The sequence below is a fragment of the Vombatus ursinus genome, unplaced genomic scaffold (genome assembly GCF_900497805.2).
Source record: "Vombatus ursinus unplaced genomic scaffold, bare-nosed wombat genome assembly UNPS02014845.1, whole genome shotgun sequence".
Lineage (NCBI taxonomy): Eukaryota > Metazoa > Chordata > Mammalia > Diprotodontia > Vombatidae > Vombatus > Vombatus ursinus.
The window spans coordinates 6170610-6195902 of record NW_020954623.1 but is presented as its reverse complement, the minus strand read 5'-3'; the positions used below and the strand labels follow the sequence as shown (position 1 = coordinate 6195902).

The 25293-nt window shown below is 46.6% G+C and overlaps 1 protein-coding gene across 1 annotated transcript in view; it reads left to right on the top strand.

Moving 5' to 3' along the window:
* The window catches only part of CFAP46 (cilia and flagella associated protein 46), a 154228-nt gene that overhangs the window by 90943 nt on the left and 37992 nt on the right, over nt 1-25293 (top strand). The window contains exons 36-45 of the mRNA XM_027840508.1: nt 1038-1184; nt 5329-5526; nt 5793-5899; nt 11819-11998; nt 17511-17646; nt 19437-19625; nt 20507-20695; nt 23059-23193; nt 23711-23890; nt 24762-24932. Of these exons, the coding sequence (XP_027696309.1) occupies nt 1038-1184; nt 5329-5526; nt 5793-5899; nt 11819-11998; nt 17511-17646; nt 19437-19625; nt 20507-20695; nt 23059-23193; nt 23711-23890; nt 24762-24932 (1632 nt within the window). The remainder of the gene's footprint in view (nt 1-1037; nt 1185-5328; nt 5527-5792; nt 5900-11818; nt 11999-17510; nt 17647-19436; nt 19626-20506; nt 20696-23058; nt 23194-23710; nt 23891-24761; nt 24933-25293) is intronic.

The window sequence follows — 25293 nt, the reverse complement described above, 5'->3', positions numbered from 1 at the left end:
CCTCTCTCTCTCTCCTCTCCTCTCCTCTCTCTCTCTCTCCTCTCCTCTCTCTCTTTTTCTCTCTCCTCTTCTCTCCTCTCTCTCTCCATTTCTCTCTTTCTCTCTCTCTCCTCTCTCTGTCTTTCTCTGTCTCGCCTTTCTCTCTCTTTCTCTATCTCCTCTCTCTCTTTCTCTCTCTCTTCTCTCCTCTCTCTCTCTCTCTCTCCTCTCTCTTCTCCCCCCCTCCCTCCATCCCTCCACCCTTCCTGTCTTCCATATTGTTGTTGTTGAGTCATTTTTTGGTCATGTCTGACTCTTCATGACCCCATTTGTGATTTTTTTGGCAAAAATATTTTCCATTTTCTTCTGTCACTCATTTCTTAGATGAGGAAACTGAGACAAATGGGTTTAAGTGGCTTGCCAGCGTCACACAGCTAGGAAGCGTCTGAGAACAGATTGTAACTCAGGCTCAGCACTCCATCTTTTGCTCTATCTATCTCCCCAGAGTTCACACACACACACACACACACACACACACACAAATATGTGTGTATGTGTATGCATATATTCACACATAATTTTTTAAAATATCCTCTTGCAGGACTCCCTTGTATTCAGGGAGTCTTTGATGAAAAATGGAGGTTGTCTTTCACAAACTTAGGCCTTCTTTTGCTTAGCCAATTAGGATGGCTCAAGCAAGGTCTTCAGCACATGCTACCTTTGGTGCCAGATCCTGCCTTTTGTCACATTTTATTTTTGTTTGTGACCTTTTCTTGGTGTTTCTGGTTGGAGGCAGCTAGGAGGTACATTAGATGCATTAGGGTCAGGAAGACCTGAGTTCAAATCCAACTCCAGATATTTACTAGCTATGTGTACCTGGGCAAGTCACTTAACCTCTGTTTACCTCTATTTCCCATCAGCACCTTCTTCCCAGGATCATTGTGAGAATCAAATCATATAATCGTAAAGAGCGTGGCACAGTGCCGGGCCCATCATGGGCACCACATAAATGTTAACCATGAGTATTTCACTCTCTTCATGGCCATATTGCGTTCTAGGTCTTAGAGATCGATGAGCAGACAGGGAAAGGACTCCAGGGCATTTCCTTCCCATATCTGTGGATGTACAAGGCGGAAGTACTTCTGGAGATGGACTCTTATCAGCCTGCCTGGCTGCTCCTCGCAGAAGCCCAGGTCGCTTTTCGGGTAAGTCCCACAACTCCTGAGCAACGCTTTCGGGGAGCAGGCAGGAGGTGGGGCTCAGATCTCTCCAGTTCACTGTTGATAAGTGAAAGTAAGTTTTTCGGAGGGCTCCTCAAGGTGGGTTGGGATAGAAGTTTCACCCAGGAGGTTGTAGATCTGAGCTAGTGGATGAATCCAGTCTTGACTTCCCCTGCTTCAGACACGTGAGAAGGCTATTCTGCCTTCCTTTCCTCTTGCACTCAGGCCTCCATAGCCTGGCTTCCAAACTTGTCATCCCCCTGAAACAGCTCCCTCCAGCGTGACCAGTGTCTCTCAGCTGCCAGGCCCGGCGGCCTGCTTCTCAAACCTCTTCTTCTCGACCCTGGGCAGCCTGGACATCGTGGACCACTGCCCCCCCTTTGATTCTCTTCTCTCTCCGTCTTTGGGATGCTGCTTTGTCCTGGTTCTCCACCTGCCGCTCTGACCGCTGCTTTTTGGTCCCCTTTGCTGTGTCCTCTTCCAGGTCCCACCCATTAACCACGGATTCCCCTGGAACTCTGTCCTGAGACATCTTCTCTTCTCCCTCTAGCCTGCTACACTGAGTGACCTCATCAGCTCCCCTGGATTTCACGATCATCTCTGTGTTGCTGATTCTCAGATCTACCTTTCCTGCCCCAAACTCTCCGCTGACCTCCAGTCTCCCATCTCCAGCTGCCTTTCAGACATCTTGAACGGAATGTCCTAGACAAATTAAACTCCACATGTGTGCCTGGCCCTGGAGTCAGGAGGACCTAAGTTCAAATCTGGCCTCAGATACTTGACGCTTACTAGCTATGTGACCCGGGGCAAGTCACTTAACCCTATTGCCTAGTGAAGAAAAAAAAAAAGCTCTACGTGTGCAAAACCAAACTCATTTTCTGTCCCCCAAACTCTGTTCTCCTTCTACCTTCCTAATTACTGTGGACTGCACCACCCTCCCCCCCGTCACCCAAGCTTAGGACCTAGGGGTTAGCTTCTGCTTCTCCCTCTCAAATCACATTTTCAAATTGCCAAGTCCAGTTGATTCTGCCTTTACATGGCCTCTCGTATATGTTTCCTTCTGTGACACTGCCCCCACCCTGGTGCAGGCCCTCATCATTTCCTCCATTGGACTACTACTACTGTTGTTCAGTTGTGTCCCACTCTTCATGACCCCATTTGGGTTTTCTTGGCAGAGACACTGGAGCATTTGCCATTTCCTTCTCCAGCTCATTTTACAGGTGAGGGAACTGAAGCAAACAGGATTAAGTGACTTGTCCAGGGTCACACAGCTAGTGAGTCCGAGGGCAGATGAGTCCTCCTGACTCCAGGCCCTGTGCTCTGTGCACTATGGCGCCCCCTAGCTGCCGTCTCAAGTCTCTCCCCACTCTAATCCACTCCACTATGAAATTGACCTTCCTAAAGTTCAGGTCTGACCATGTCACATACACCCACCACATCACTCAATAAAGTCCCCATCACCTCCAGCATCAAACTCTGAGTCTTTTGTTTGGTGTTTAAAGGCCCTTAACACCTGGCCCCTTCTTCCCTCTCTGGTCTTCTCATCTTTTACTGCCCTCCATGTTTTTTGGGTTCCAGTGGCACTGGCCTCTTTGCCTCTCCTCATACAAGAAGACCCTCCATCTCCCACCTCCATGCATTTTCCCTGGCCATCCTCCATGCCAGGAACATGCTCCCTCCTCATCTCTACCTCCTGGCTTTCCTGGCTTCTTTCAAGACCCAGCTAAGGGGCAGCTAGGTGGTACAGTGAATAGAGCAGGGGCCCTGCAGTCAGGAGGACCTGAGTTCAAATCCAGCCTCAGACACATAACACTCACTAGCTGTGTGACTCTGGGCAAGTCACTTAACCCCGATTGCCTCACCCAAAAAGAAGACCCAGCTCAAATCTCATCTTCTACAAGAAGCCTTTTCTGGTCCCCCTGAATGCTAAGGCTCTCTCTCTGGTGATTACCTCTGATTTAACCTGTTTAACTGTTTGCATGGTGATTCCCCCATTAGCCTGTGAACTCCATGAAGCAGGGACTGGTTTTGCCTTTCTTTGTAACACCAGAGCTTAGCCCAGTCCCTGGCATATAATAGGTTCTTAAGAAGTGCTTGTATGAACTGATGCTGAGTGAAGTGGGCAGAACCAGGAGAACGTTATACACAGTAACAGCCACATTGTGCCATGACTGACTTTGATAGACTTAGCTCATCTCAGCAATGCGAGGGTATAAGACACCTCCAAATTTCTCATGATGGAAAATGCTGTCCACATCCAGAGAAAGAACTATGGAGTCTGAATGCAGGTCGAAGCAGACTATTTGCTATTTTTTTCTCCTGTTTTGTTTTGTTTCCTCTTTCTGGTGGTTCCTCCTATTGGTTCCAATTCTAACTTACAACATGTCTAATGTGAAAATATGTTTAACAGGAATGTACATGTACAGCCTATATCAGATTTTGCACCATCTTGGAGAGGGAGGGGAGGAGGAAGGGGGAGAAAAATTTAAAACTCAAAAACTTATGGAAGTGATTGTTGATAAATCAAAATAAATTAACAAGAAAGAAAAAGAAAAAAGAAGAAGTGCTTGTTGGCTTGATTTGGTGACCAGAAAGCCCACATGTCCACGGCAAAGTGAACAGCTCCCAAACCAAACATGCCTTCAAGCTGCCTGTGCCTTCCTCCATTCATTAAGAAGCAGCAGCAGGGGCAGCTAGGTGGTGCAGTGGATAGAGCACTGGCCCTGAAGTCAGGAGGACCTGAGTTCAAATCCGGCCTCAGACCAAACACTTGGCACACTTACTAAGCTTTGTGACCCTGGGTAAGTCACTTAACTCCAATTGCCTTAAAAAAAAGAAGAAGAAGAAGAAGCACCTCCCGTACTGTGGGAATTATTTGGGACAAAATTACAGGGTTGAGCTTGTTGACTTCCACCTCACAAGTCATTGACCCCTAACCGTTAAGTCTTCATCAAGAAACCTCACTTTTATCAACATCTAGCTCTGTTATCGACAATCAGCCTGTTTTCCGGAGGCCAGTCTGTGAGCTTTCATGGGGGCTCCCCGAGGATCTCCATCTCTTGTATAGATCCCTCTACCTGTTATGATGCAGGGACATGGGTCCATATTTCATTTCCACTTGAGAATTTCTGTAATTTGGGAGTAGATTTCCTTCTCAGGATATCAATTTACTTGTCAGAAGGCATCACTCCCTTAAGGAGGACAAGGCTTCCAGGCCACCAGAAATTTTAAAATCCCCAAACATTGATCTGGGTGGAGGCTTCACTGCCCAGGGAGTCTGCCCAGATCTTAGAAGTTTGCCTCGACTACTTCTGACAAGGGCTTTGGGTAAAGCCAGGCACCTTCAGCAACAACGACCTTTGTGTCCAGTCTTCAGGCCTCTGGCCTTCATCTTGCCTGTCCCAAGACCAGCCTTCTGTGTTCCTTGCAATGCTCAGCAGCTGGGATTGGCCTAATTGTTTTTTTTTTGTTTGTTTGTTTTTTTGTTTTGTTTTTTTTTTACCAATCTCCTTACTGTTCAAGAAGCTGATGCACCGCCCCGCACGTTCCCGCCGGGCACATTGTAGAGGAATTCCTCTAGCCCCTCCAGCTGCCAGGTCCCTCCCATGGTGGTGGGTGTTGTTGGTCCTTCATTTTCAAAGAGGAACGATGACATCCCAGTGATGTCGTGACTCATCTGGCTCTTTGGCAGCCATCATTTGTGAGATCTTGGCTTTTTTTTTTTTGTCTTCATCCACCCTTGGACAAAACATTGTCTTTCACTGTGGCCTGGAATGATCCTTGAAACACCAGACTTCTCCAGAGCCAAGGTCCATGCAGACAGCAGCTCCTGATGAAAACCTGGAAAGCCAAGCTGAGTGGGGCCTCTAGGCTGCAGTGCCAGGAGGACTCAAGAAACCCAGGGAGGTCTGAAGCATCTGCTTCCCTAGGAAAGGCCAGAAACGCTGCCAGGTGTTCATGTTTTACGTAGCATTTCAGAGAATTCCTTGGTAAAGTAATAAGGAAGCCTTCTGCTGTGAATAGCTCACAACTGAGGGCAGGTTTTCAATAATCAAAATGAGTTGCGGGGGGGGGGGGGGGGCTCTGACCCATCTATTCCTGTGTATATGGATATGTCTCTCTTTTTCAGGAACTTGGGGATACCTGTGCAGAGGCAAAGAGCCTCTATCTTCTAGCTGAACTTGCAAAGAAAGAATTAAAATATGAACAGGCCAAGAAAATGATTGAGAAGGCCCAGGTCCTGGGAGGGAGCGAAGAATTCTGGTATTACTCAACAATAGCACTGATTGAGACCCTCTTGGCACAAGAAAGAGGAAGAGAATCTCTAGTAAGAAATCTCCCAGAGGCCTTCCAGCCCCTCTGGCCACCCTGTCCAGGGCAGACAGCTGCTGATGCTGGCCTGGAGCTCCTAAAACCTGCTCCCTCCCCACCCGACTCCTCCTCCCCTGCTCCCTCCCCACCTGAGGAGTCCTCCCCTGCTCCCCCCTGCCCGCTCTCAAACCTACTCTTTGTTGGGCCAAATGCCTTTTTTCCAGCCTTCTCCCAGCTTTCCCAGGTTCGGAGATGAACCCGAACTGTCATGTTGGTCCCCAGATTCCTAACATTATCCAGAAGACGATTGATGTTTTCCTCTCTCTGGTCCAAGAAAGACCCAACAGGAAGTCCATCCTGAAGTTCTTAGCCACATCTCTGGAAGCCAGGTAACTTTTCCCCAGGAATATTGTGAAGTGAGACAACGTCTTGTGTGTTCTTTGTCAAGAAATGAAAACAAGGTGACAATGCCAGTTTTCAACAGATAATAGCAGCAGGTCAGGTTGGGGCTGTACTTTCTTCACACACAAACTTCTTCCAATAATAATGCATGTGAAAGATCAGAGGGAAATCTGCCAGAACTTCTCTCTGATTCTTTAGTGGTTCCTGACAAGCTCACAGGCCCCTTCCCAAAGCACTGAGCTTCCTGGCCAGGTGACATTCCTAAGAGAATTCTCTGCCATTGTGGCAGCACCTTCTCTCCATCCCCACCCCCCACAGCCAGGTAGGAGTGTCAGGAAGACTTCATCTCTTTTGCTCTGAATGGGTCCTGGTCTGTCTGTCTGTCTGTCTGTCTGTCTCTCTCCGTCCCTTCTCTCTCTCTCTGTCTGCCTATCTGTCTCTCTCTTTCTTCTTTCTGTCTCTATCTCTCTGTCTGTCTCTTTCTTTTTTATCTCTTTCTCTCTCTATCTCTCTCGCTGTCTGTCTCTCTCTCTTTCCTCTCTGTCTGTCTCTGTCTGCTTGTCTGTCTCTCTGTCTTTTCTTTCTCTCTGTCTCTCTGTCTGTCTCTGTCTGTCTCTGTTTCTCTTTCATCTCTTTCTCTCTCGCTCTCTCTCTCACTATCTGTCTCTGTCTTCTTTCTGTCTCTGTCTCTCTGTCTGTCTCTGTTTCTCTTTCATCTCTTTCCCTCTCTATCTCTCTTGCTGTCTGTCTCTCTCCTCTCTCTCTGTCTCTCTGTCCCTCTCTTTCTCTCTCTCTCTCCTCTTTGTCTATCTCTCTTTCTCTGTCTCTGTCTCTCTCTCTCTGTCTATCTCTCTCCTCTCTCTGTGTCTCTCTCATCTTCAGTCTCTCCTATCTATGAGCTTTGGCCCTACCTCCAAACATAGCTGGGCTGCCCCTGTCTTCACTTGACCTCGCCACTCCCTGTAGCTCTTGCTAAGCTCTCTTCTTTTCACCATCAAACTCCCAGCACTGTCTCCAGTACCTCCACACTCCATCTCCTCACCTCCCACTTATCACCTCCCACCCTCTTGAGTTTGACCTTCCAACGCTGCCATTTGGACCTGGGGACTCCAGGGCGCTTGACTCCGAAGCGCTGATATGCTCGGTCCCAGGGGGATCTCTTGGTCGTCCCGTGGGCTCTCTCTCTATCTTTGGAGATTACTGACCACCCTCCCGGCTGCTTTGATCATGTTTTCTCCCGGTTGTTTCCAACAAAACTCTCTTGGCTCTCCTCCCACTCATCTCTGCTCAATTCTAACTTTCCTTTTTTGTTTAGTGTCTTCCCATCCACCCCCTGTGGGCAGGTAAGTGTTCCCTGGGGCTCTCTCCTGGTCTCTCTTCTCTTCAGGTGACTGTCTCCCTTGGGATTCCATCAGTTTCCATGAGGCTGGAACCCAAAGATCACCCTTATACAGATGGTTCCCAAGTCTGCATCTTGGAGGTCCAACAGTTATGGAAGACAGCGCTGTGTGGGACAGAGAAGGGAAAGTGAAGGTCACGGGGTTAGAGGTCATGAGCTTGGAGTTCCCTGCAGGGTCTTGGGGGGCATCAACACTTGCACTGAATTCCATTCAATTCAGAAAATACTTTTTAAGTGTCTGCTCTATGCAAGCCCCAGAAGGCCCAACCCTGGCCTGGGGATATAAAATACAAAAAAAAAAAAGAAAAAGAAAAAGAAAGAAAGAAAGAAAAGAAGAGAAGAGAAAAGAAACCACCCTTCATTTTATTAGCTGGATACAAAGCATCTACATAGAATTACAAAGTATAAACACATAAATATAAAGTAACTTTGAGAAGTTAGGGGGAGAACAGCTTAGTGGCACCACGGGTAGTGTGTCAGGCCTAGAGTTAGAAACACTTATCTTCTGGAGTTCAATTCTAGCCTCAGATACTTCTTAGCTAGGTGACCCTGGGCAAGTCACTTCACCCTGTTTGCCTTAGTTTCCTCATCTGTAAAAATAAGCTGGAGAAGGAGATGGCAAACCATTCCAGTATCTTTGCCAAGAAAACCCCAGATGGGATCACGGAGAGAGAGGGTAGATGTGCTCATGTCTTTGGAAGTCCCATATGAACTTGAGCTGGAGTTGTGTGAATGAGGAATGATAGTGGGAGCACTCACAGGATGGGGACATTTGAAGGACAGATGGGTTTGGACCAAAAGATAACAAGCTCAGCTTTGGACGTAGGTAGCTTTGAGATGTCTCTGGGACGTCCTGTTTGAAAGGGCCCAAACCGGTAATGTAGGACCCTGGAGCTCAGGAGAACATAGGGCTAGATGTGTAGAACTGGGAGCCATCTGTACAGAGGGGATCCTGGAACCCGTGGCAGGACCTGATGAGGTCACTGAGTGAGGCCTCAGGACAGAGCAGGACCCTCCAGATTCCATATGGACAAAATGAGGGAGGCAGCTTTCTGTTCTCTTAAAGAAGGATAAATTCCCCATTCTTCCAGACTTGGAACTGTCATGGGCAAAGCACTGAGTGTGGACAAGCCTCTTATCTTTCAAGGAGATGGATGTCTCTGGAGAAAGGCTGAAAGATCCTCCTCTTCCTCCTCCCCTCATTCTTCCCCTCCTCCTGCTCTGGGCTAGCTGCTGGGGATACCAAACATAAATAAAGCACTGCCTGTCCTCAAGGAGCTTACCAGTCTATAGGGAAAGACAACATGTACATGTTACACATAGTATGTACAAAATAGCCATGGACCAAGACCAGACGAGGTAATTCTGAGGGGATGGCACCAGGCACTGGGGGGTTGGGACCAGCCTGATGGAGGAGGTGGCTAGTCGTGGCACCCCAGAAGGTCGAGGTGGGGGAGAGCAGACTGAGCAGCTGGTGGTTGATATAGGAGAGTCAGGATGGTGTGAACCATAAGTAGAGACAGCCTGGAGGTGTGCCCCACTGGAGCAGAGCCCACAGGTCTAGTAGAAATACAAACATTTCATCACACTCTTGGTTGAATTTGATGAACAATGAGCAAAAGTTCTCTAATTGAACATTTTCATATGAATAGCCCCTAGCCCCTCCTCCCCAGGGTCTCTTCCAAACCTCATCCCTCTTCAGACCTCCCATGGTTCTCCTCCCCCACTCTCCTCATTGAGAACTTTGAGAATCTCATATTTTACAGAAAGAATTATGGCTCTTTGCAGTGAGCTTGCTCCTTCCCCCTCTTCCTCATCTTCTTTGGGGTGCCTCCTGCCCCTCTCTCCTCCACCTCCATCTCACATGATGAAGTGGCCTTGCTTTTTTACCAAAGCTAACCCTGCTATGTGTTCAAGTGAGTCCCCTCCAGCAGGCTGCCCCTTGGCGTCACTTATCTTTCTGCCTGCAATAGGGTTAGGGTTAGACCATGTCTCATCCATCCTCAAAAACCCTTCCTTAATTCTCCCATCTCCATTATCATCCTGTCACTTCTGTCCATTCTACCAAAATTCCCTGAATTGGCATCTCCAGTAGGTGCTTCCACTCTCTCCTCACACTTTCTTCTTAACCCCTTACAGTCCAGCTTCTGGCCTCATCATTCCACCCAAACTGCCCTCTCCAAAGTGACCAGTGATCTCTTCACGGCCCTTTCTCCATCTTCCTCCTCCTCGACCTCTCTGCAACCTTTGACACTGCGGGTCACTCTCTTCTCCTCGATGCTGTGTTCTCTCTAGGTCTTCAGGACATCTCTCTCTCCTGGCTCTCCTTCTACCTCTCTGACCACTCCTTCTCTGTCTCCTTTGCTGGATTCTCATCCAGATCATTTCCTGTAAGCATAGATGTCCCTCAGGTTTCTGTCCTGGGCTCTCTTCTCTTCTCCCTCTATCCTGCTTCATCAGTTTCTATGGATTTAATTACCATCTTTATGCTCCAATCAACTTTCCTGCCCCAGTCTCTCTCCTGATCTGCAATCTCACATCTCCAGTTGCCTTTCAGAAACCTCAAATTAGATGTCCATTTGTCCAAAATCCACCCCTCCTCTTTCCCCCTAAATCTTTTCCCTTCCAAACTTCCCTGTGACAGTGGAGGGCACCCCCATCCTCCTAGTCCCCAGGCTCAAAGCCAAGGTATCATCCTCCCCTCCCTGCCCTCTCTCACCTCCCCTCTCCAAGCTGTTGCTCAGGCCTGGTGATTTCACTTCTCTAATATCTCTTCAAGGTGTCCCCTTCTCTCTCCTGGCACTGCCCTCATCACATCACGCCTGGATTATTACAGCAGCTTGGGGGTGGCACTGTCTTCCTGCCTCTGATCTCTCCCCACTCCAGTCCATCTTCCAATTCAGCCACCAAAGTGATTTTCATAAGACGGAGGTCTGATCATGTCACCCTGACCCACTTAATAAACTCCAGTGGCTCCTTATCACCTCCAGGACCAACAGAAAATCCTCTGATCAGCATCCAGAGCCCTTTGTGACTGCTCCCTCCTCCCTTTCCAGCCTTCTTACACTTTACTCCCCCAAAACGTCCTCTGGGATCCAGCGACCCTGGACTCCTGGCTGCTTCACGTCTTGTCTCCTGGCATTCTCTCTGACCGTCCCCCATGCCTCATACTCTTCCTCTTCATCTCTGCCTCTTGACTTCCCGGTGTCAGCTAAAATCCCACCTTCTCCAGGAAGCTTTCTCCACCCCCGCTTAATTCTAGTGTCTTAATTACCGCCTATCTATCTGATACGTGGCTTGTTTATACATATGTGTTTGCTTGTTGTGTCCCCCCTTAGACTGTAAGCTCTTTGAGGGCAGGGACTGTCTTTTGTCTCTTTATTTCCCCAGGACTTAGGGCACTTCCTGGCATATAGTAGGTGCTTAATAAATGTTTATTGATTGAATCCATCTCAAAAACCTTTTGTAGGTTTGGGGACTGCAGTTAACACAGGGCCTGATGCACATTAATAAACGCTTGTTTATTGCTTGTTGCACTTAGAACACCAGGGAACCTCAGAAGCCATCCTGTCCAACTTCTTACCTTGTGGTTAGGAAGCCTGAGGCAGAGATGGGTTGTGATTATCCCGAGGTTCCCCGCTACGAATATCAGAGGCGGAATTTGAACTCAGGGCCCCTTGTGCCAGAGCCTGCACAAACAAAAACAGAAAAAGAACAGCTCTTTGTTGGTGAGCGACGGGCTGTTCCTCACCATTGTTTATCAGTTAGAGAGTTGTCCCACCACTGAAGATCCAGTGGCCTGGGCATTGGCCCCATCTTAGCTCCCCTCCAAGCCCCTCTCAGGTCCTCCGTCCTACCCAAAACCTTTCCTGATCTCCTCACTCATGAGTATTCTTGCCTGCCGGAGATCACTTTGTTTTCTGCCATGTGCCTGTTGTCTCCTCCCAATGGAATGCGGGCGCTTCAGTCTACTTCCAGTCTGTTTCCAAATTTTGCCTAACCAAGTTCCTAGTGACATGGTAGGAGCCCCATGAATGCCTGGGGAATGGAATGGAAATAGGTGAACAGCAGATGGGCAACACAATAGAGGAATGATATCCCTCACTTTGCAGATTTCACAGTTAACTTTCAAGTTTGTCAGTTGCTTTTTTTTTTTCTGGACTGTGTGGATGAGTAATGATGCCTTGTAAGAGTTTCCTTTACTAAATGTACCCTTTTGCACATTTCTTCCTAGTGAAAGCAAGACGTGTAACATTTTAGCCCTCAGAAAATGATCCACCTTTTTACAGAAGATGATTATTTTAGTAAAAATGATCAGCTCCATGACTGGGGCACCTGGCCATTTAAAAGGACACAATTGCTGCGGAGAAGACAGCACTGGGGATTTTTTGGCATAAAAGTTTCAAAACCCTTTGTTATAGAAATAATAAGTTGGTGTTTCCAGAAGACCTAAAAGAGAGTTTTGTGGGGTTTGCTTTTGTTTTTGTTGTTGTTTCTTCCTCTGCAGGAGTGCAGAAATTCAGCTGAATATTGTCTTGGACACAGCCGGAGACGATGATCCTTTGGACTTTTTATACTTGCTAGAGGCTATCAATTGCAGGATGGTAAAAATTGAGAAAAGCTTTTTTGATGATGGTTATAAAGACCACTGTGTGGATGTAATCCTCCATTCTGCCAGGATCAAGAGGTGAGTTGTGTGTGTGCGCGCGCACACATGGCGGGGGGGGGCGGGGGGGGGGCGGGCAGACAAAGCCACACTGGCTTCAGTGGAATCCAGGGCTTGGGCCATCTTTCGGTCTCTTTGCATGGCTCACACGCCTCCTCTCACCTTCTGACCATATCTGCCTCCTGCAGCCAGGACTTTGGGCCTACAGACTTCTTCTACTCATTCCTTTGCAGTTACTCAGCCCCTTGGCTAGCCAATGTCACTGCCCAGTCAACTCACCAATTCGGGGGCAGCATTTTCCCTTCTCTGTCATCTCTATCCAGTCCTCTCCCAATGTTTCACTGCCATCAGTGACATTGATGTCCCTCTTTGTGGCCCTCTTGGCCTTGAATGCTGGAGTCTCCTTGGACTCTTCCTGATCTTTTACCTGAGTTGGGTATGATGCCTCACCAGGTCTTCTAGGTCCCCTGCCCCCACCTTCCTCTCCAGCTCCTCTTCCCTCAGCTGGCTCCCTCTCCCCTGGACTACATCCAGATCCTCGTTCTTGATCTCCCCCTCCCCCGCTCCTTCCAGTGCCAGCAGAGGCTTTGCTCAGACTCCTCATGGATCTTCACCCCAGATGTCTGGGATGCCCTTCACTGATGAACCTCCTTCCCTTTTTCTTCCTCATCTCAGCAATTCCTCCCCCTCCCCCTGGGCATGCTCTGATCTATCAGACCAGTTCTCCTCTTGTTCTCATACCTTTGATGCACATTCTTGCCTCCTGCACCTTCTTGCCAAAAGCATGCTCCTTCCTCTATGTGAGGCCAAATCCCCTGTGAGTTGCTGAAATCCCAGCTCCCTACTGCCTCCTCCAGGAAGTCTTTTCTCAAATGTATTGAGCACTCAGGGCCTGCGTGCTGGTCATCACCTCTTGGGTTGGAGCAGATCTTTTGGGATTGCCATGTTTGATGAATTCCTATCTCCCAGATAGACTGGGAGTTCCTGGGTGCCTGTCTCCATATTCTCCACGCCCATACCGTGCACAGTGGACATTCCGTATATGGCTCTTGCTGTAAAAACTGGACAGACAGGCATTCAAAAGCACAGGGATGGTCTGAGTTCTAAGAAGTACTCATAAGAGTTAGGTGAGTTATTAAGCAGACTCTTTGCCCAGTCAATCTAGGAAAATGAAATATGGTTTTAAATGAATGTTCTGATGGGCCTATTGCAAAAGGACCTAATTAATTCCAGGGCTGGTTGTACCATTCTGTGACTTCAGACGAAGCTAGGTTCTCCTCTTACATTGATGCACTGTGTGACCTTGGGGTGACTTGCTTCCCCAGCTGGGGGTAGCAGTGAATAGAGCTCTAGGCCTGGAATCAGGAAGGCCTCAGATACTTCCTAGCTGAGTGATCCTGGGCAAGTCAATATTCGTATTACAATATTTGTAAAAAGCACTTAACACCATGCCTGGCACATAGTAGGCACTTAACAAATACTTATTTCCTCCCTTACTGTGAATAACAGTGCCTCCTATACACTACTTCCAGTCTGATCCCACCCCTACTCAGGAGTAACTGAGAGGGGCAAACTTTGGGGAGAAGAGGTCTGCCATCCCATCCCCAAGGCTGACAGCCCCCAATGGACAGGGGAGCCCAAGAGCCCTAGGAATAAGGGCACCTCCCCAGAACCCTGACCCCAAAGCCATCCCCCTGAAAAGCAATCCTCCCCAATGTGCAGCCTGGCAACAGCCTGCAGACACATCTACAGAACACCTGAACACAAAGCCCTTCCACCCTACCAAGTGATTTAATGTCCAGAATGCCTGTGATGTCATCTGTGGAAGTGACCCTAAGGATGATGCGCTCCTCTCTGCTGTGATAGCCTTGAAATCTGACTTGTAGCTCCCGGACTCCTCAAGAGTAGTACTGTTCACATTCATGTTTGTGTGCCCAGCACTTAGGATAGTGTTTGGGACAGTGTTTCCACCCATTCATTCATCCACTTCGTCATTTGCTGAATGAGTACAATGTTGCTTATGCCAACTCCCTCCCGGGTTCACCGCGAGTGAGTGCCTGAGGAGGGAAGACTGTGGGAAGATGGACTCAGATACCCCACGAACAACCTAGTAAAGATCTAAAAATGTCCTGGAATGAAAAAAAAATTATTTAAAAATGAACAGAAAACTCTTCCATCCAGTCCAGGACAGAACAAAGAATGCAAGAATCCCATGGAAGCTCCAGGTAGAGACAGACCAGGGGAGGTGGAAGATGTGATGTGAAGAAGCCCAGTCCCACACCCAAGGCAGTAACCAGCAGAGAGTGGTTCTGGAACCCCAGCCACAGCAGGAGCCTGGGCCAGAAACACACTAGAGGAGAAGGCCAGACAACTCCTTCAGAGAGTGGGACCTCAGCTTAGCCAACACCATTTGAGTACAGGAATAGAGTTTGACCCAAGTACAAGCCGCTATACTAGAAACCTAGGCTAGAGATATGAGAAAACAGAAGAAAACACTAAACACAGTGAAGAAATATCATGGACTGAAAGACACTCTAGGAGTAAACCCAGAAGCAGAGAATAGTTCCACAGCAAATTCAATTTGAGCCTCAGAGGAAAAATTGCCCTGGCTATAAGGACTTCAAGAGTACTTGGAAGAAATGAAATGAGAAACAAACAGGGAGGAAACAATGATAAGAAAAATTAATACCCTAGGACATAAGGTGATAAAACTTAACCAATAACTGTATGAACTGAAAATTATACCAAATAATGCCAAACAGAAAACAACTCATTGAGACATGAAGAAGGAGGAGGAGGAGGAGAAGAAGAAGAAGAAGAAGAAGAAGAAGAAGAAGAAGAAGGAGGAGGAGGAGGAGGAGGAGGAGGAGGAGGAGGAAGAAGTGGAAATAGAGGAGAGGAGAGGAAGAAGGAGAAGCAGCAGCAGCAGTTTAGCTACAATAGCTCAAGATATCATAAATGAAAACTACTTGGGTCTCTTAGAACCAGAGGACTAAGTGAAAATAGAAATGATCCATCAGTTGCTTCCTGAAAGAAACCACGAAGTACCCAGGAATGTTATAACCAAAATCTGAACTTCCAGGGAAAAGAAACAATGTGACAAGCTGACAAAAAGAAAGTTAAAGAACCAAGGAGCCAGTATCAGTATCACAGAAGACTTGGTAGCTACCACCATAAAGGAAAAAAGAACATAGAATAGAAAAATAATATAATACAATATATAATAATATAATATAATAATATAAAAGAACATATAATAGAAAAATAATATAATACAATATATAATAATATAATATAATAATATAAATGAACATATAATAGAAAAATAGAAAAAAGAACAAAATCAAAATATTACAAAAGGTAACAGATAAAGGCTTGGAACCAAGAGTAACCCACATGGCAAAACTGAGAATAATACTGGGGTGGGGGGGGAAGGGTGGAATGTTCTTTAAGTTAAATAGAGGATTTCAAAGCATCTCTAATGAAAAGGTCAGACACTTTGACATGGAAATGCAGGAGTCAAGAGAAACACAGAAAGGCATACACATTTGATCATTTGGAAGGGAATGTGTAGGGATGAATTGTTCACATGTTAATAAGAAAACATTTTTCCCTCAAATTCTAATGTCTTCGAGGATTATAGGGAAATCTAAATAAGATGAACCAAAGGCCTGGGGTGATTTTGTTCTGTTTTAATGATCTCAGGAAAAGATGGAAATGGGAGAGATAGGGGACTGCACTGGAAGGGAAAGGAGGAGGAAGGAAAAGGAACTCGCCTTCTCACAAATTAGTTGTACATGATATGAAGAGTATTCATTCATTAAGAAAGGGGTGGGAGAAATGGGCATCCCACAAACATTACTTTCATCTGAATCAAAGAGAGGAAAGTTAAACACACACACATACACAAACATAGGAGATATATATATTAGACTTAACAGGAAGGGAGATGTGAAGAGAGGATTAAAAAAAAGCAAGAAAGAATAAAATTCTGTTATTGGAGGGTCAGGCAAAGGGAAGAGAAGAGGGTTAACAGTACAAACAGACCATTTCATTTATAAGTCCCAAGTGACAGGCAAACTCTTCTTTTACCTCTATTTTATGTGTAAAGAAGTAGGTGAGAGCAAAGAGAGGAAAAGGTACAAGAGGAAAGGAAAGAAGGAAATATACAATGAATAATCATTGGATGTTAATGCAAATAGGATGAACTCATCCATGAAACAGAAGGGAATAGAAGAACGGATTAGAAAGTTGAATCCAACAATGTGTTGTTTATAAGAAACACACTTGAAACATAAAGATTCACATAGACCTAAAATGATGGGATGTTACAGAATATATTAGTTTCAGGTGAACTAAAAATAGCAATCATCATTTCAGATAAAGCCATAGTACATATGGACTTTGTGAAAAGAGGAAAGCAGGGAAACTACTTATGGTTAAAGGAACCCTAGATAATGAACAAATGTAAATATTTAATATGTATGCACCAAAAAGCATCACATCTAAATACTTAAAGGAAAAGTGAGTTAATTTGCAGGGAGAAAGGTAGTAAAACTATAAAAGCAGAGGACCTTAATATGCCTTTCACAAAGCTAGAAAAATAAAAAAAAAGATAAAAAAGTTAAAAACTTGAATAGAACTTTAGAAAAATTAGAGTTGCTAGATCTCTGGAAATTGAGGAATAGGAACAGAGAAAAGTATGCATACATCTTTTTTAAATAAGAGAAGGGAGAGTTGGCTAACATCTTCTGGGCAAACATCCTATGACCAGGTTCACTCATCTTCCTTTCCTCCCCCTTCCTTGGTGAGCACAAATTTACAAATTTTGAGTCTGTGTGGTCAAGCTGTAGCCCATAAGAATAGGGAGTTAAACATTTACAAACCTTACTACTGAGGCCTCTATAATCAAGTCTGATAAATACATTCTCAATTAAAAAATAATATAAAATAATGTGGGGTGTAGATTTTCAATTTCACAGCAATCCGTAAAAGAAATTTTGCATATTTCTGAAAACCTTAATCAACAGAAGAAAGAACAAATCAAAGAATTGGTCACACAACTAAAACTAGAAAAACAAAATCCCTCAGCTAAACACCAAAGTAGAAATTCTGAACATCGAATAAAAATGTAGCAAAACTGAAAGCAAAAAATAAAAAACAAAATGAAAACTTAATTCATTGATAAAATTTGGAGCTTTATAAAAATCTAATAAAATAAAGTTAGCTCACCTTAAAAAAAGAAAAAGGAAAACCAAATCGTTCATATAAAAAATGAAAAAATTCACAACAATTAAAGAGGAAACTTTAAAAAAAACTATCAGAAACTTTTGCCCAATCAAATTCCAAGAAAACTGATAACGAGATGAAATTGATGTGTAATTACAAAAATGAAATGAATAGATTAACTGAAGAAGAAAACATTATATGACTTTTAGTGTCAGGGTTTTGCAGGTCACCTGGGTAACTGAGCAAAGGACTACTTTTGCCTTCACAGTTGGTGCTACCTATCTTTCTTTCTTTTTTTTTTAAGGTTATTTGCCAAATATGAGGCTGATGAAAAAGCGAAGGTCTGCTATTATTTAGAAGCCTATAACTTGACCCAGAAAGCTATTATGTATCTAGAAGAAATATTTTATAATATTCAGTCCCTGCTGCCCCTTAATGAGGTAAGAGCTATTCTCCAGTGCCCACTTTCTGGGGCCCTTTGATATTCGCACTTACAGAGGAAGTTTCCAGACAGCAGATTGCATCCCTTCAATATTAGCCAAATGTCTGCACTGTCCATGGGGCCCCCATCCCTTTGAGGAGAAATGTACAGGAAAGAAGAGTATAGTACAAAGAGGAGTCAAAAGACATGCCCTGGACAAGTCATTGTAGCTCTAGGTTCCATAACAAAAGTCAGAATCTCAGGGAAGTTAATGACCATCCTCTCCCAAAGATGAATCTGTGGAGTCATCATTATCAGAAACAAAACAGTAAGTTGGGCTGAAGCCACATTGAATAAGCATCCACTGTGTATAGGGCTCTGGCCTCAGCAGTGGAGAAGATTCTGTGCTTAGATAAAACAGTCCCTGTTTGCTCACAGTATTGTAGGCAGGTAAGACACAAACACATAAAACTGACAGCCAATGATGCATGGTGAGAACTTTTCAGTGTAAACCTTCTGTCAAAAAAGGCCCAAATTTGCTCTGGGGGATTTTCTCACTTTCTTGCCTCCTAGCCCCCACTCAGGACACCTGGGCAAATGTTGGCCCCAATACTAAGACCTACTGATAAGTTTATCACCTGATGATCTCCTAAAGAGATCATTCAAGCATTAATGAAGTACTCACCATGTGCCATGCTCTGCCTATGTGTTGGGGATACAAACACAGAAGTTAGAGATTATCTGCCTTCTAGGAAATAACAGTCCGCCTGAGGGATACAGCATGTTCCCAGGAAAGACGATAGGTATAAAATGAATGTAAGATGATTGAGGGTGGCCAACAGCTAGGGAAGTCAGACAGGCTCCTGAAGGAGGTGACGCTCAAGCTGAGCCTTGAAAGAGCCTAAGAATTCCAAAAGGAAAAGATCAGGAATGAGAGGGGCCTCCTGAGCAGAGACATGGAGGCAGAGATAGAATTTCCAGTTTTCCTAGAGCACAGAATATGTGAGAAGTAATGGATGATTGCCTGGAAAGGGAGGCTGGAGGAAGTTTGGGAAGGACTCTAAATGTCCACCAGAGGAGAGGGCATTGGAGGGTGTCTGAGAAGCAGAGGGAAGCCTGTGAGGCTTTTTGAGTAAGAGATAACGTGGCTAGACTATGCACCTGGAGAATGTGTGCATGTGCCTCCCCAGTCTAGCTCAGCTCATCACCTCTTGGCTACTGCGATGGCCTCCTCGTTGGGCTCCTCTCTAGCTCAGGGATTTCCCTACTTGGCGCAGATGTGACTACTGTCCCAGAAGCACCAATGGCTCCTTACTGCCTCAAGGATCATGCTTCATGCCACACCCTTCCCACTTTCAGAGCCTCACATGTGGCATTCCACCACCATTCTCCTTCCCTTCCCATAGGCTGGGCCCCCTGCCTCTCAGAACCCTTAACTTCCTCAAAGCATCCCAGGTACTAGTGGCTTTCCTCCCAAATTACTTCCTATGACCTTTGTACCTGTTCTGCATATCCCTCTATGTGGGCATATGTTCATATATGCAAGTCTCCCCACTAGAAAATAAGTTCCTTGAGGGCAGGAATTGTCTCATTTTTGTCCCAAGGCTCAGCACAGAGGGCATGGGAATGCTGGTGGATTGATTGATTGATTGACTAATGGAAGAAGTAGAATAATGAAGGTCTTCTTACCTAGAAGGGAGGGCATAGGACCAGACAGGTGTTAGTGATGATGAAGCAATGGGTGACAGACCTCTAGCTAAGGATCATCTTGGTGCCATGTTGTGCTTAGAAAAACCTTCACTGTTGCAGACTCAGAATATCAGCACTCCTCTAATGAGGAAACTCGCCACCGTCAAGTTAAAACTGGTTGAAATCTCTCTGGAGATAATTCAGTATAATCAGGAAAAAGTCCTGCAGGAAGAAATGAAAAAAGGGACATGGGAAAAAATCCTGGCCGACTACTTGTTGAATACCAGTGACTTCACCAAATTGGAATGGGTAATTAATACAAAAACTTAAAAGGCCCCTGCAGGGGCCTGGGACTGGTTCCTACAGGCTACCTATCACCCTGGGAGGGAGATGCCATTATTATCCCCATTTTACAGATGAGGAAACTAAGGCAGAAAGGTGATGTGACTTGCCCAGGGTCACCCATCAAGGAAGGGTTTGAGGTCAGATTTGATGTCGGGTCTTCCTGACTCCAGGCCCAGTGCTCTGTGCCCTGTGGCACCCCCTAACTGCGTCTAGATACCCCAAAACCAGCCTAGAGGTTTGGGAAGGTGAGTTTCCATTGTCACTTTTCCAGCTTTCCTGATGCTCGCCTTTCCTGGGTTACTCTTTTTGGCCAGCCACGATTCCTCCAGTGATAGCAAGGACTTGAGCTGTCTTGACCTAGGAATCAGCGTGGAAGGCGGGGCACTAGACATAGGACCTCCTTTCACGACCATTTTTGTTTTGCTGGATTTGTAGCCCATCCTTCCAGGGAGTTGCCTGCACTCACCTTGCAGTGGTAACTGGCAGGTGCCTCTCCTGCAGCACCTTCTGGAGGAAGGAGCTGTGGATTTAGAGTCGAAGGGTCTGGGTTCAAATCTGCCTTCTTCTATTTATTTATAAGCTGTGTGACCTCAGGCCAGTGACTTCACTGCTATCATTCTCTTTCCTCTGTCACCTCCAGTCCGTATCCCTCAGATTTAGAATTCAGTAGGAAACAGAGAAGTCCTGACATCTTACGCAGCCAGTCTAGGGCAGTAGCCAAGCTCTCGCGTGGTGCATATGGAAGCAGGTCCCATGGCAATGCTGGGCTTCTAGGAGGAGGTGGGGAGCAGAGTCCCACTCTGACTTGTATTCGGGTTCATTCCACAACTTTGGGGTTCTAACAGGACTGGTTCAACCTGAAACGGACTGTGGCCCACAGAACTCTGGCCCACCTGGAGAGCATGCAACACTTCTGCACTGGATGCACTGAACTTCAAGCAAAATTCTTGTATTTCACTGGGAAAACCCTCCATCTCCTGGCTCTTCAGACTGACCCCGTTCATTTGGCTCATTACTGGGATGAAAACTCCTTGGTATGTGATAGTCTCTTTGAGTCAGACTTGGGGCACAAAGATGAAAGATCCCTGTGTTTTCCTTCAATGATGGTGCCTGCATTCAGAAGTGAGGGGCAGAGTTGCAGAGTGGTCAAATAGACACCCTTAGAACCAGGAAAACCTTTGTTCCCATTACACCTCAGACATGCACTGGCCCTATGACGCTGGGCAAGGTACTTGACTTCTCAGTCTTCTCTCCAGTACCACCAGTGGCAGGGAAGGTGCTGGCTTGATTGGATAGAAAGAAAGTTTGCCCCTCATGGAGTTAGTTCACAAAAATAACGAGATAACTATCACCAGCAGTGGAGGAAGGGAAGCTGGTCTGGAGTGAAAGAGCATCCTGCAGTCAGGGGCAGAGTCAATCCTTCAGTGAATCAGTGAGCTCTCCGATGGAGCCTCAGTGATGCAGACGACAAGGCAGACACACTATGTGATCCAGGGTGAGGCTTTCCATGGGCTCTCCTAAACTTCCCCAGAAAATCAACCTCCAGGACAGGGTCCCCAGAGAATAGAACAGACTAGCCCAGATCTGTGAGGAGAATGTCAGAAGAAAGCAAAGAGAACTGTGTCTCTGATGAAGCTGAGGCTGGTAGGGAAGACCACCAAGAGCCAGGGGATTTTAGCTAAACTGGAGAAAGGGGGGATGGGGACCTTGAAAGCGTCGGCTGCCCCCCTGCATATCTGTTTTCCCACCTCTATAACATTTTTGACAGAATTATCTTCCCATGCATTAGGAAGGAGCAGGCAAGCTTTCACCAGCAGTGATCCACAGCTGACCACACCTTTCCCTTTCCAGAACAAAGACAAGATCCCAATGTGCTTATTGTCCATTTGATTCCATAGGGCACTCGTGGTCTTCTCCCCACATGGTGTCTCCCTCCCATCAATCCGTTCATTGGATTATCTCAAAATTCCTTGAATGACAACATAAATAGCCTTGCTGAACACCCTTCCTAGCATAAGCAACAGGAAAACATCTGTTCATAAAAAGTATTTGAGGAAGGAGAAGTCAGTCAGTCAATAAATACACATTTATTAAGTGTCTACAATGACCCAGGCACTGTGCTAAGTGCTTGTGATGCAAAGAAAGTCAAAGGGCAGTTCCCGCCCTCAAGGAGGTCAAAGTCTACTGGAAGAGACCACCTGTGAACTCCGACGTGCAGACAAGCTATGTGCCAGAGAAGTGGTTGCTATCATTGTCAGTCATGTTCGACTCTTCCTGACCCCTTTGGGGTTTTCTTGGCAAAGATACTGGAGTATTTGGTGATTTCCTTCTCCAGCTCATTGTACAGATGAGGAAACTGAGGCAAAAAGGGTAAAGTGACTCACCCAGGGTCACATAGCTGGGAAGTGTCTGAGGTGATTTGAGCTCAGGTCTTCCTTACTCCAGACCTGGCACTCTACCTACTGTTCAGATCGCCACTCACCCATGCCTGCTTGTCCTGGGTTACTCTTCTCTAGGAATAATGAAGTGACCATTCATTCACCATTTTCTTTCAATGATCCTCATAGGACAGGTATTCAAGCAATGTTCTCCAGATTATCAGGGTCATTCTTAAGCCGTCATGCCCTGGACTGAACACCTTACCATAGGTGATGCCTGACAAGGGCAGAGTTTAGAAGGACTGACGCCTCATTCCTTATTCCTGGAGAAGAGTCACCCAGGATGGGCAGACATGAGTGGATAGCAATAGGAGCCATTGGAGGGAGCCTCCAAGTTGGGGGAATCACAGACCCATTCCAGCCTCTCTCTTTAGACTAAAAAGGACAGAAGAAAAAATGGACAGGAAGTTGATCCTCAAGATGAGGGCAGTGATATAGGGAGGGACCAGATGAGTTCACAACGTTGTGCACAGATGAAGGGCATCCATGAGTGCAGAGACTGGCTGAGCCTCTGTCAGTGACCTCTGCAAGATGCTACCAGCAGAGAAAAGGGCCTCGGGGAGACGTGAAGCAGAACACAAATATCACCCAAAGAGCAATAGAGAAGAGTGCTTGTGGTGGTTTGTCCCCTTTGTCCAAAAAAAAAGAGAAAGAATTGAGTCTAGGAAAAATGGGGCATTGATCTTGACTGGAGTTCCTGTGAGAATTCTAGCCATAGTGGATATTCTTTTTGAGATAGGGATTGGACCAGAAGGTTGGTTGATTCCCTTCCGGCTCTGCAGTTTTGTGATTCGGGAGATAGTTAATAAACATTCAGAGAAGCAAGCTGCATAACAACCATTCACCTCACTGCACTCTGGGGTCAGTTGGGGAGCCATACAAGGAAAGACATTTACCAAATACAGAACTATTTAACGTTCCAAAAGTACCCCAGTCATTCCTAGAAACTTGTTTTACAGTTGGATTCTAGAGTGACAGTCACGACATCTTTGGAGACAGACAAAGAGGAAACTGAAGCCGAATCAAGGTTGAAGCCAACCTTTCTGGACACTTCCCAAAATGAAGACCAGATCCAGAAAGCCAGAGAACTGAAGGTACTTGGGGTTGGCACTTCATAACAAAGTGGGTGAGTGTAGAAGGGCTGGCAGTCAAGCTGATGCCATGAGGGTCAGAGTTCCCAAGTCTTTCAGAGAAGCTCCTTTCTATAACATGACCGTTCTGGCGTCCTTCATTCTCGTGGTTCTGCCAACTTCACTTGGCTTCAGTTCATACGAGTCTTCCCAGGCTTCTCTGGAACCAACCTGTCCTCGTTTCTTACAGCTCAATGGCACCCTGTCCCATTCTTATATCAGAGCTTGTCCAGCGGCTCCCCAATTTATGGCCACCCTGTGTTTAAAGAGGAATGAAGATAATAGAGGTGCAGAATGAGACACATTTCTGGACGTGGCTACTGTGGGAATTTGTGTTGCTTGACTATGAATATTAGTTACAAGGGTTTTGTGTGTTTGTTTTTCTTTTGATGAAAAGGAGAATGTAGGAGGGAGAAAAACACTTATTAATTGAAAAAGTAAATAATCAAAAGCAATCTCTCTCTCTCTCTCATCTTCTCAGAAGAGGTTTGCATTGGCCCAGAAATTCCGCTCCCAGGCTTCTGAGGTTCTCCTTCAGTGCCTGCAAATCAGTCTTAATAATAACTTGATCAGCATTACAGCCCAAGCTAGCCTAGAGATGGTGGAAAGCACTGGTGTCATGGATCAGCCTTCTGCATGCCAGTTCCTGGCCCTTTACCAGGTGAGGAGGCAAGCCTGGCCTGGGCTTTCCATGAACTTGTCTACCTGAAGTTATGGAAGCTGGGAAACAAGATTGATTTGCATCCAGAACCCATGGAAGAGCTGTCGGACTCTTCAGTCCCAGGAGCCAAAACCTCTGAAGGGAAGCACCCTGCCAGGACCCAGGGTGCAGTCCTCCCCACTCCTCTGATTACACCCCGTGCAGTGTCTCCCTCAGCTTCCACAATCCCCCTCCCTTCCCTGCCTTGGTCCCCAGGAGTCCCCTCAGAGGGTCTGCATTCTGCTCAGACTGGGCTGTTTCCCCAAGGCGGGCTGTCTCTGTGCCTCCAATGCCTGCCTCTGCTTGGATCCTCACCTCCGGGGTTGCTGCTGCATGGGTGGGTGTGCCCATTCTCTCTCTGCCCAGTTCTCAGTGCTTTCTTGCACACAAGAATGTTGATTCCTAGGGAGCAAGAAAGGCATTGATGTTTCCCAGCACCAGGCATAAGGCCTTGATTATAACAGGTGCTTAATCAAGACTTGAGGAAGATTTCATCCGAGGTCCCCAGGTAGCAGGTGCAGGGCCAAGGCTTCATGCTGGGTCCTGAGACTGGACATTCAGGGCTGTCTTTAGAGAAGGGCAGAGCAGCCCTGCCTACCATCACTGCCTTCAGTCCCCTCCCTTTGCCCACACACCGCCACGTCATGATCATGCTGCTTCCTTCCGTGGTAAGGTGCCCACCCTCCGCTAGACACAGTCAGACACAAACACGATGCCTGCGTGGGTCCCCGTGTCTGTGGCTACTTCTCCACCACAGCCTTAGCCTGGGCTGGAAGGTGGGGGTATGGGGGAGTCTGCACCAGTCTGACCCCAGGAAGGTCCCATTTCCCAGAGCTGCTCAGCATCCCTGGCCATGAGGAAGCTCCTGTTCTCGGTCACAACCAACACCAGCAGCTCCCAGCTAGCAGCCCTGCTCCAACTTCACCAAAAGCTGCAGCAGCAAGGGAAGACTGGCACTGCCCTCTTTCAGAGTGTGGAGCAGAAACTCTGGCAGATCTCCAAGGTAATTCTAGAGCCTTCCCTGTGAGCTCAAGCCATTGTGTAATAACCGCAGGCCAGCAGACAGGCAGGCAGGCAGGCAGGCAGACAGGCAGGATGGCGGTGACAGCAAACACGGCCTAGGCATTTCGAGACAGCGAGGTTGGAATCTTCCAACGGGACACTTAGAAACGCCACAAGCTCACTTCTCAAATGGGTCTGGCTCCTGTCTACGTAGGCTAGTGTGGTCTGAGGATCCCGTAAGCTCATGGTCACACAGCGTCCCTGGGAAGACTCTGAAGGGCCCTGTTGTGGGATCCAGTCCTGAGAAGGCAGGACTCCAGAGGCCCCATGCTCTTACCAGGCTCTCTGCTTGGCCGGCCTCT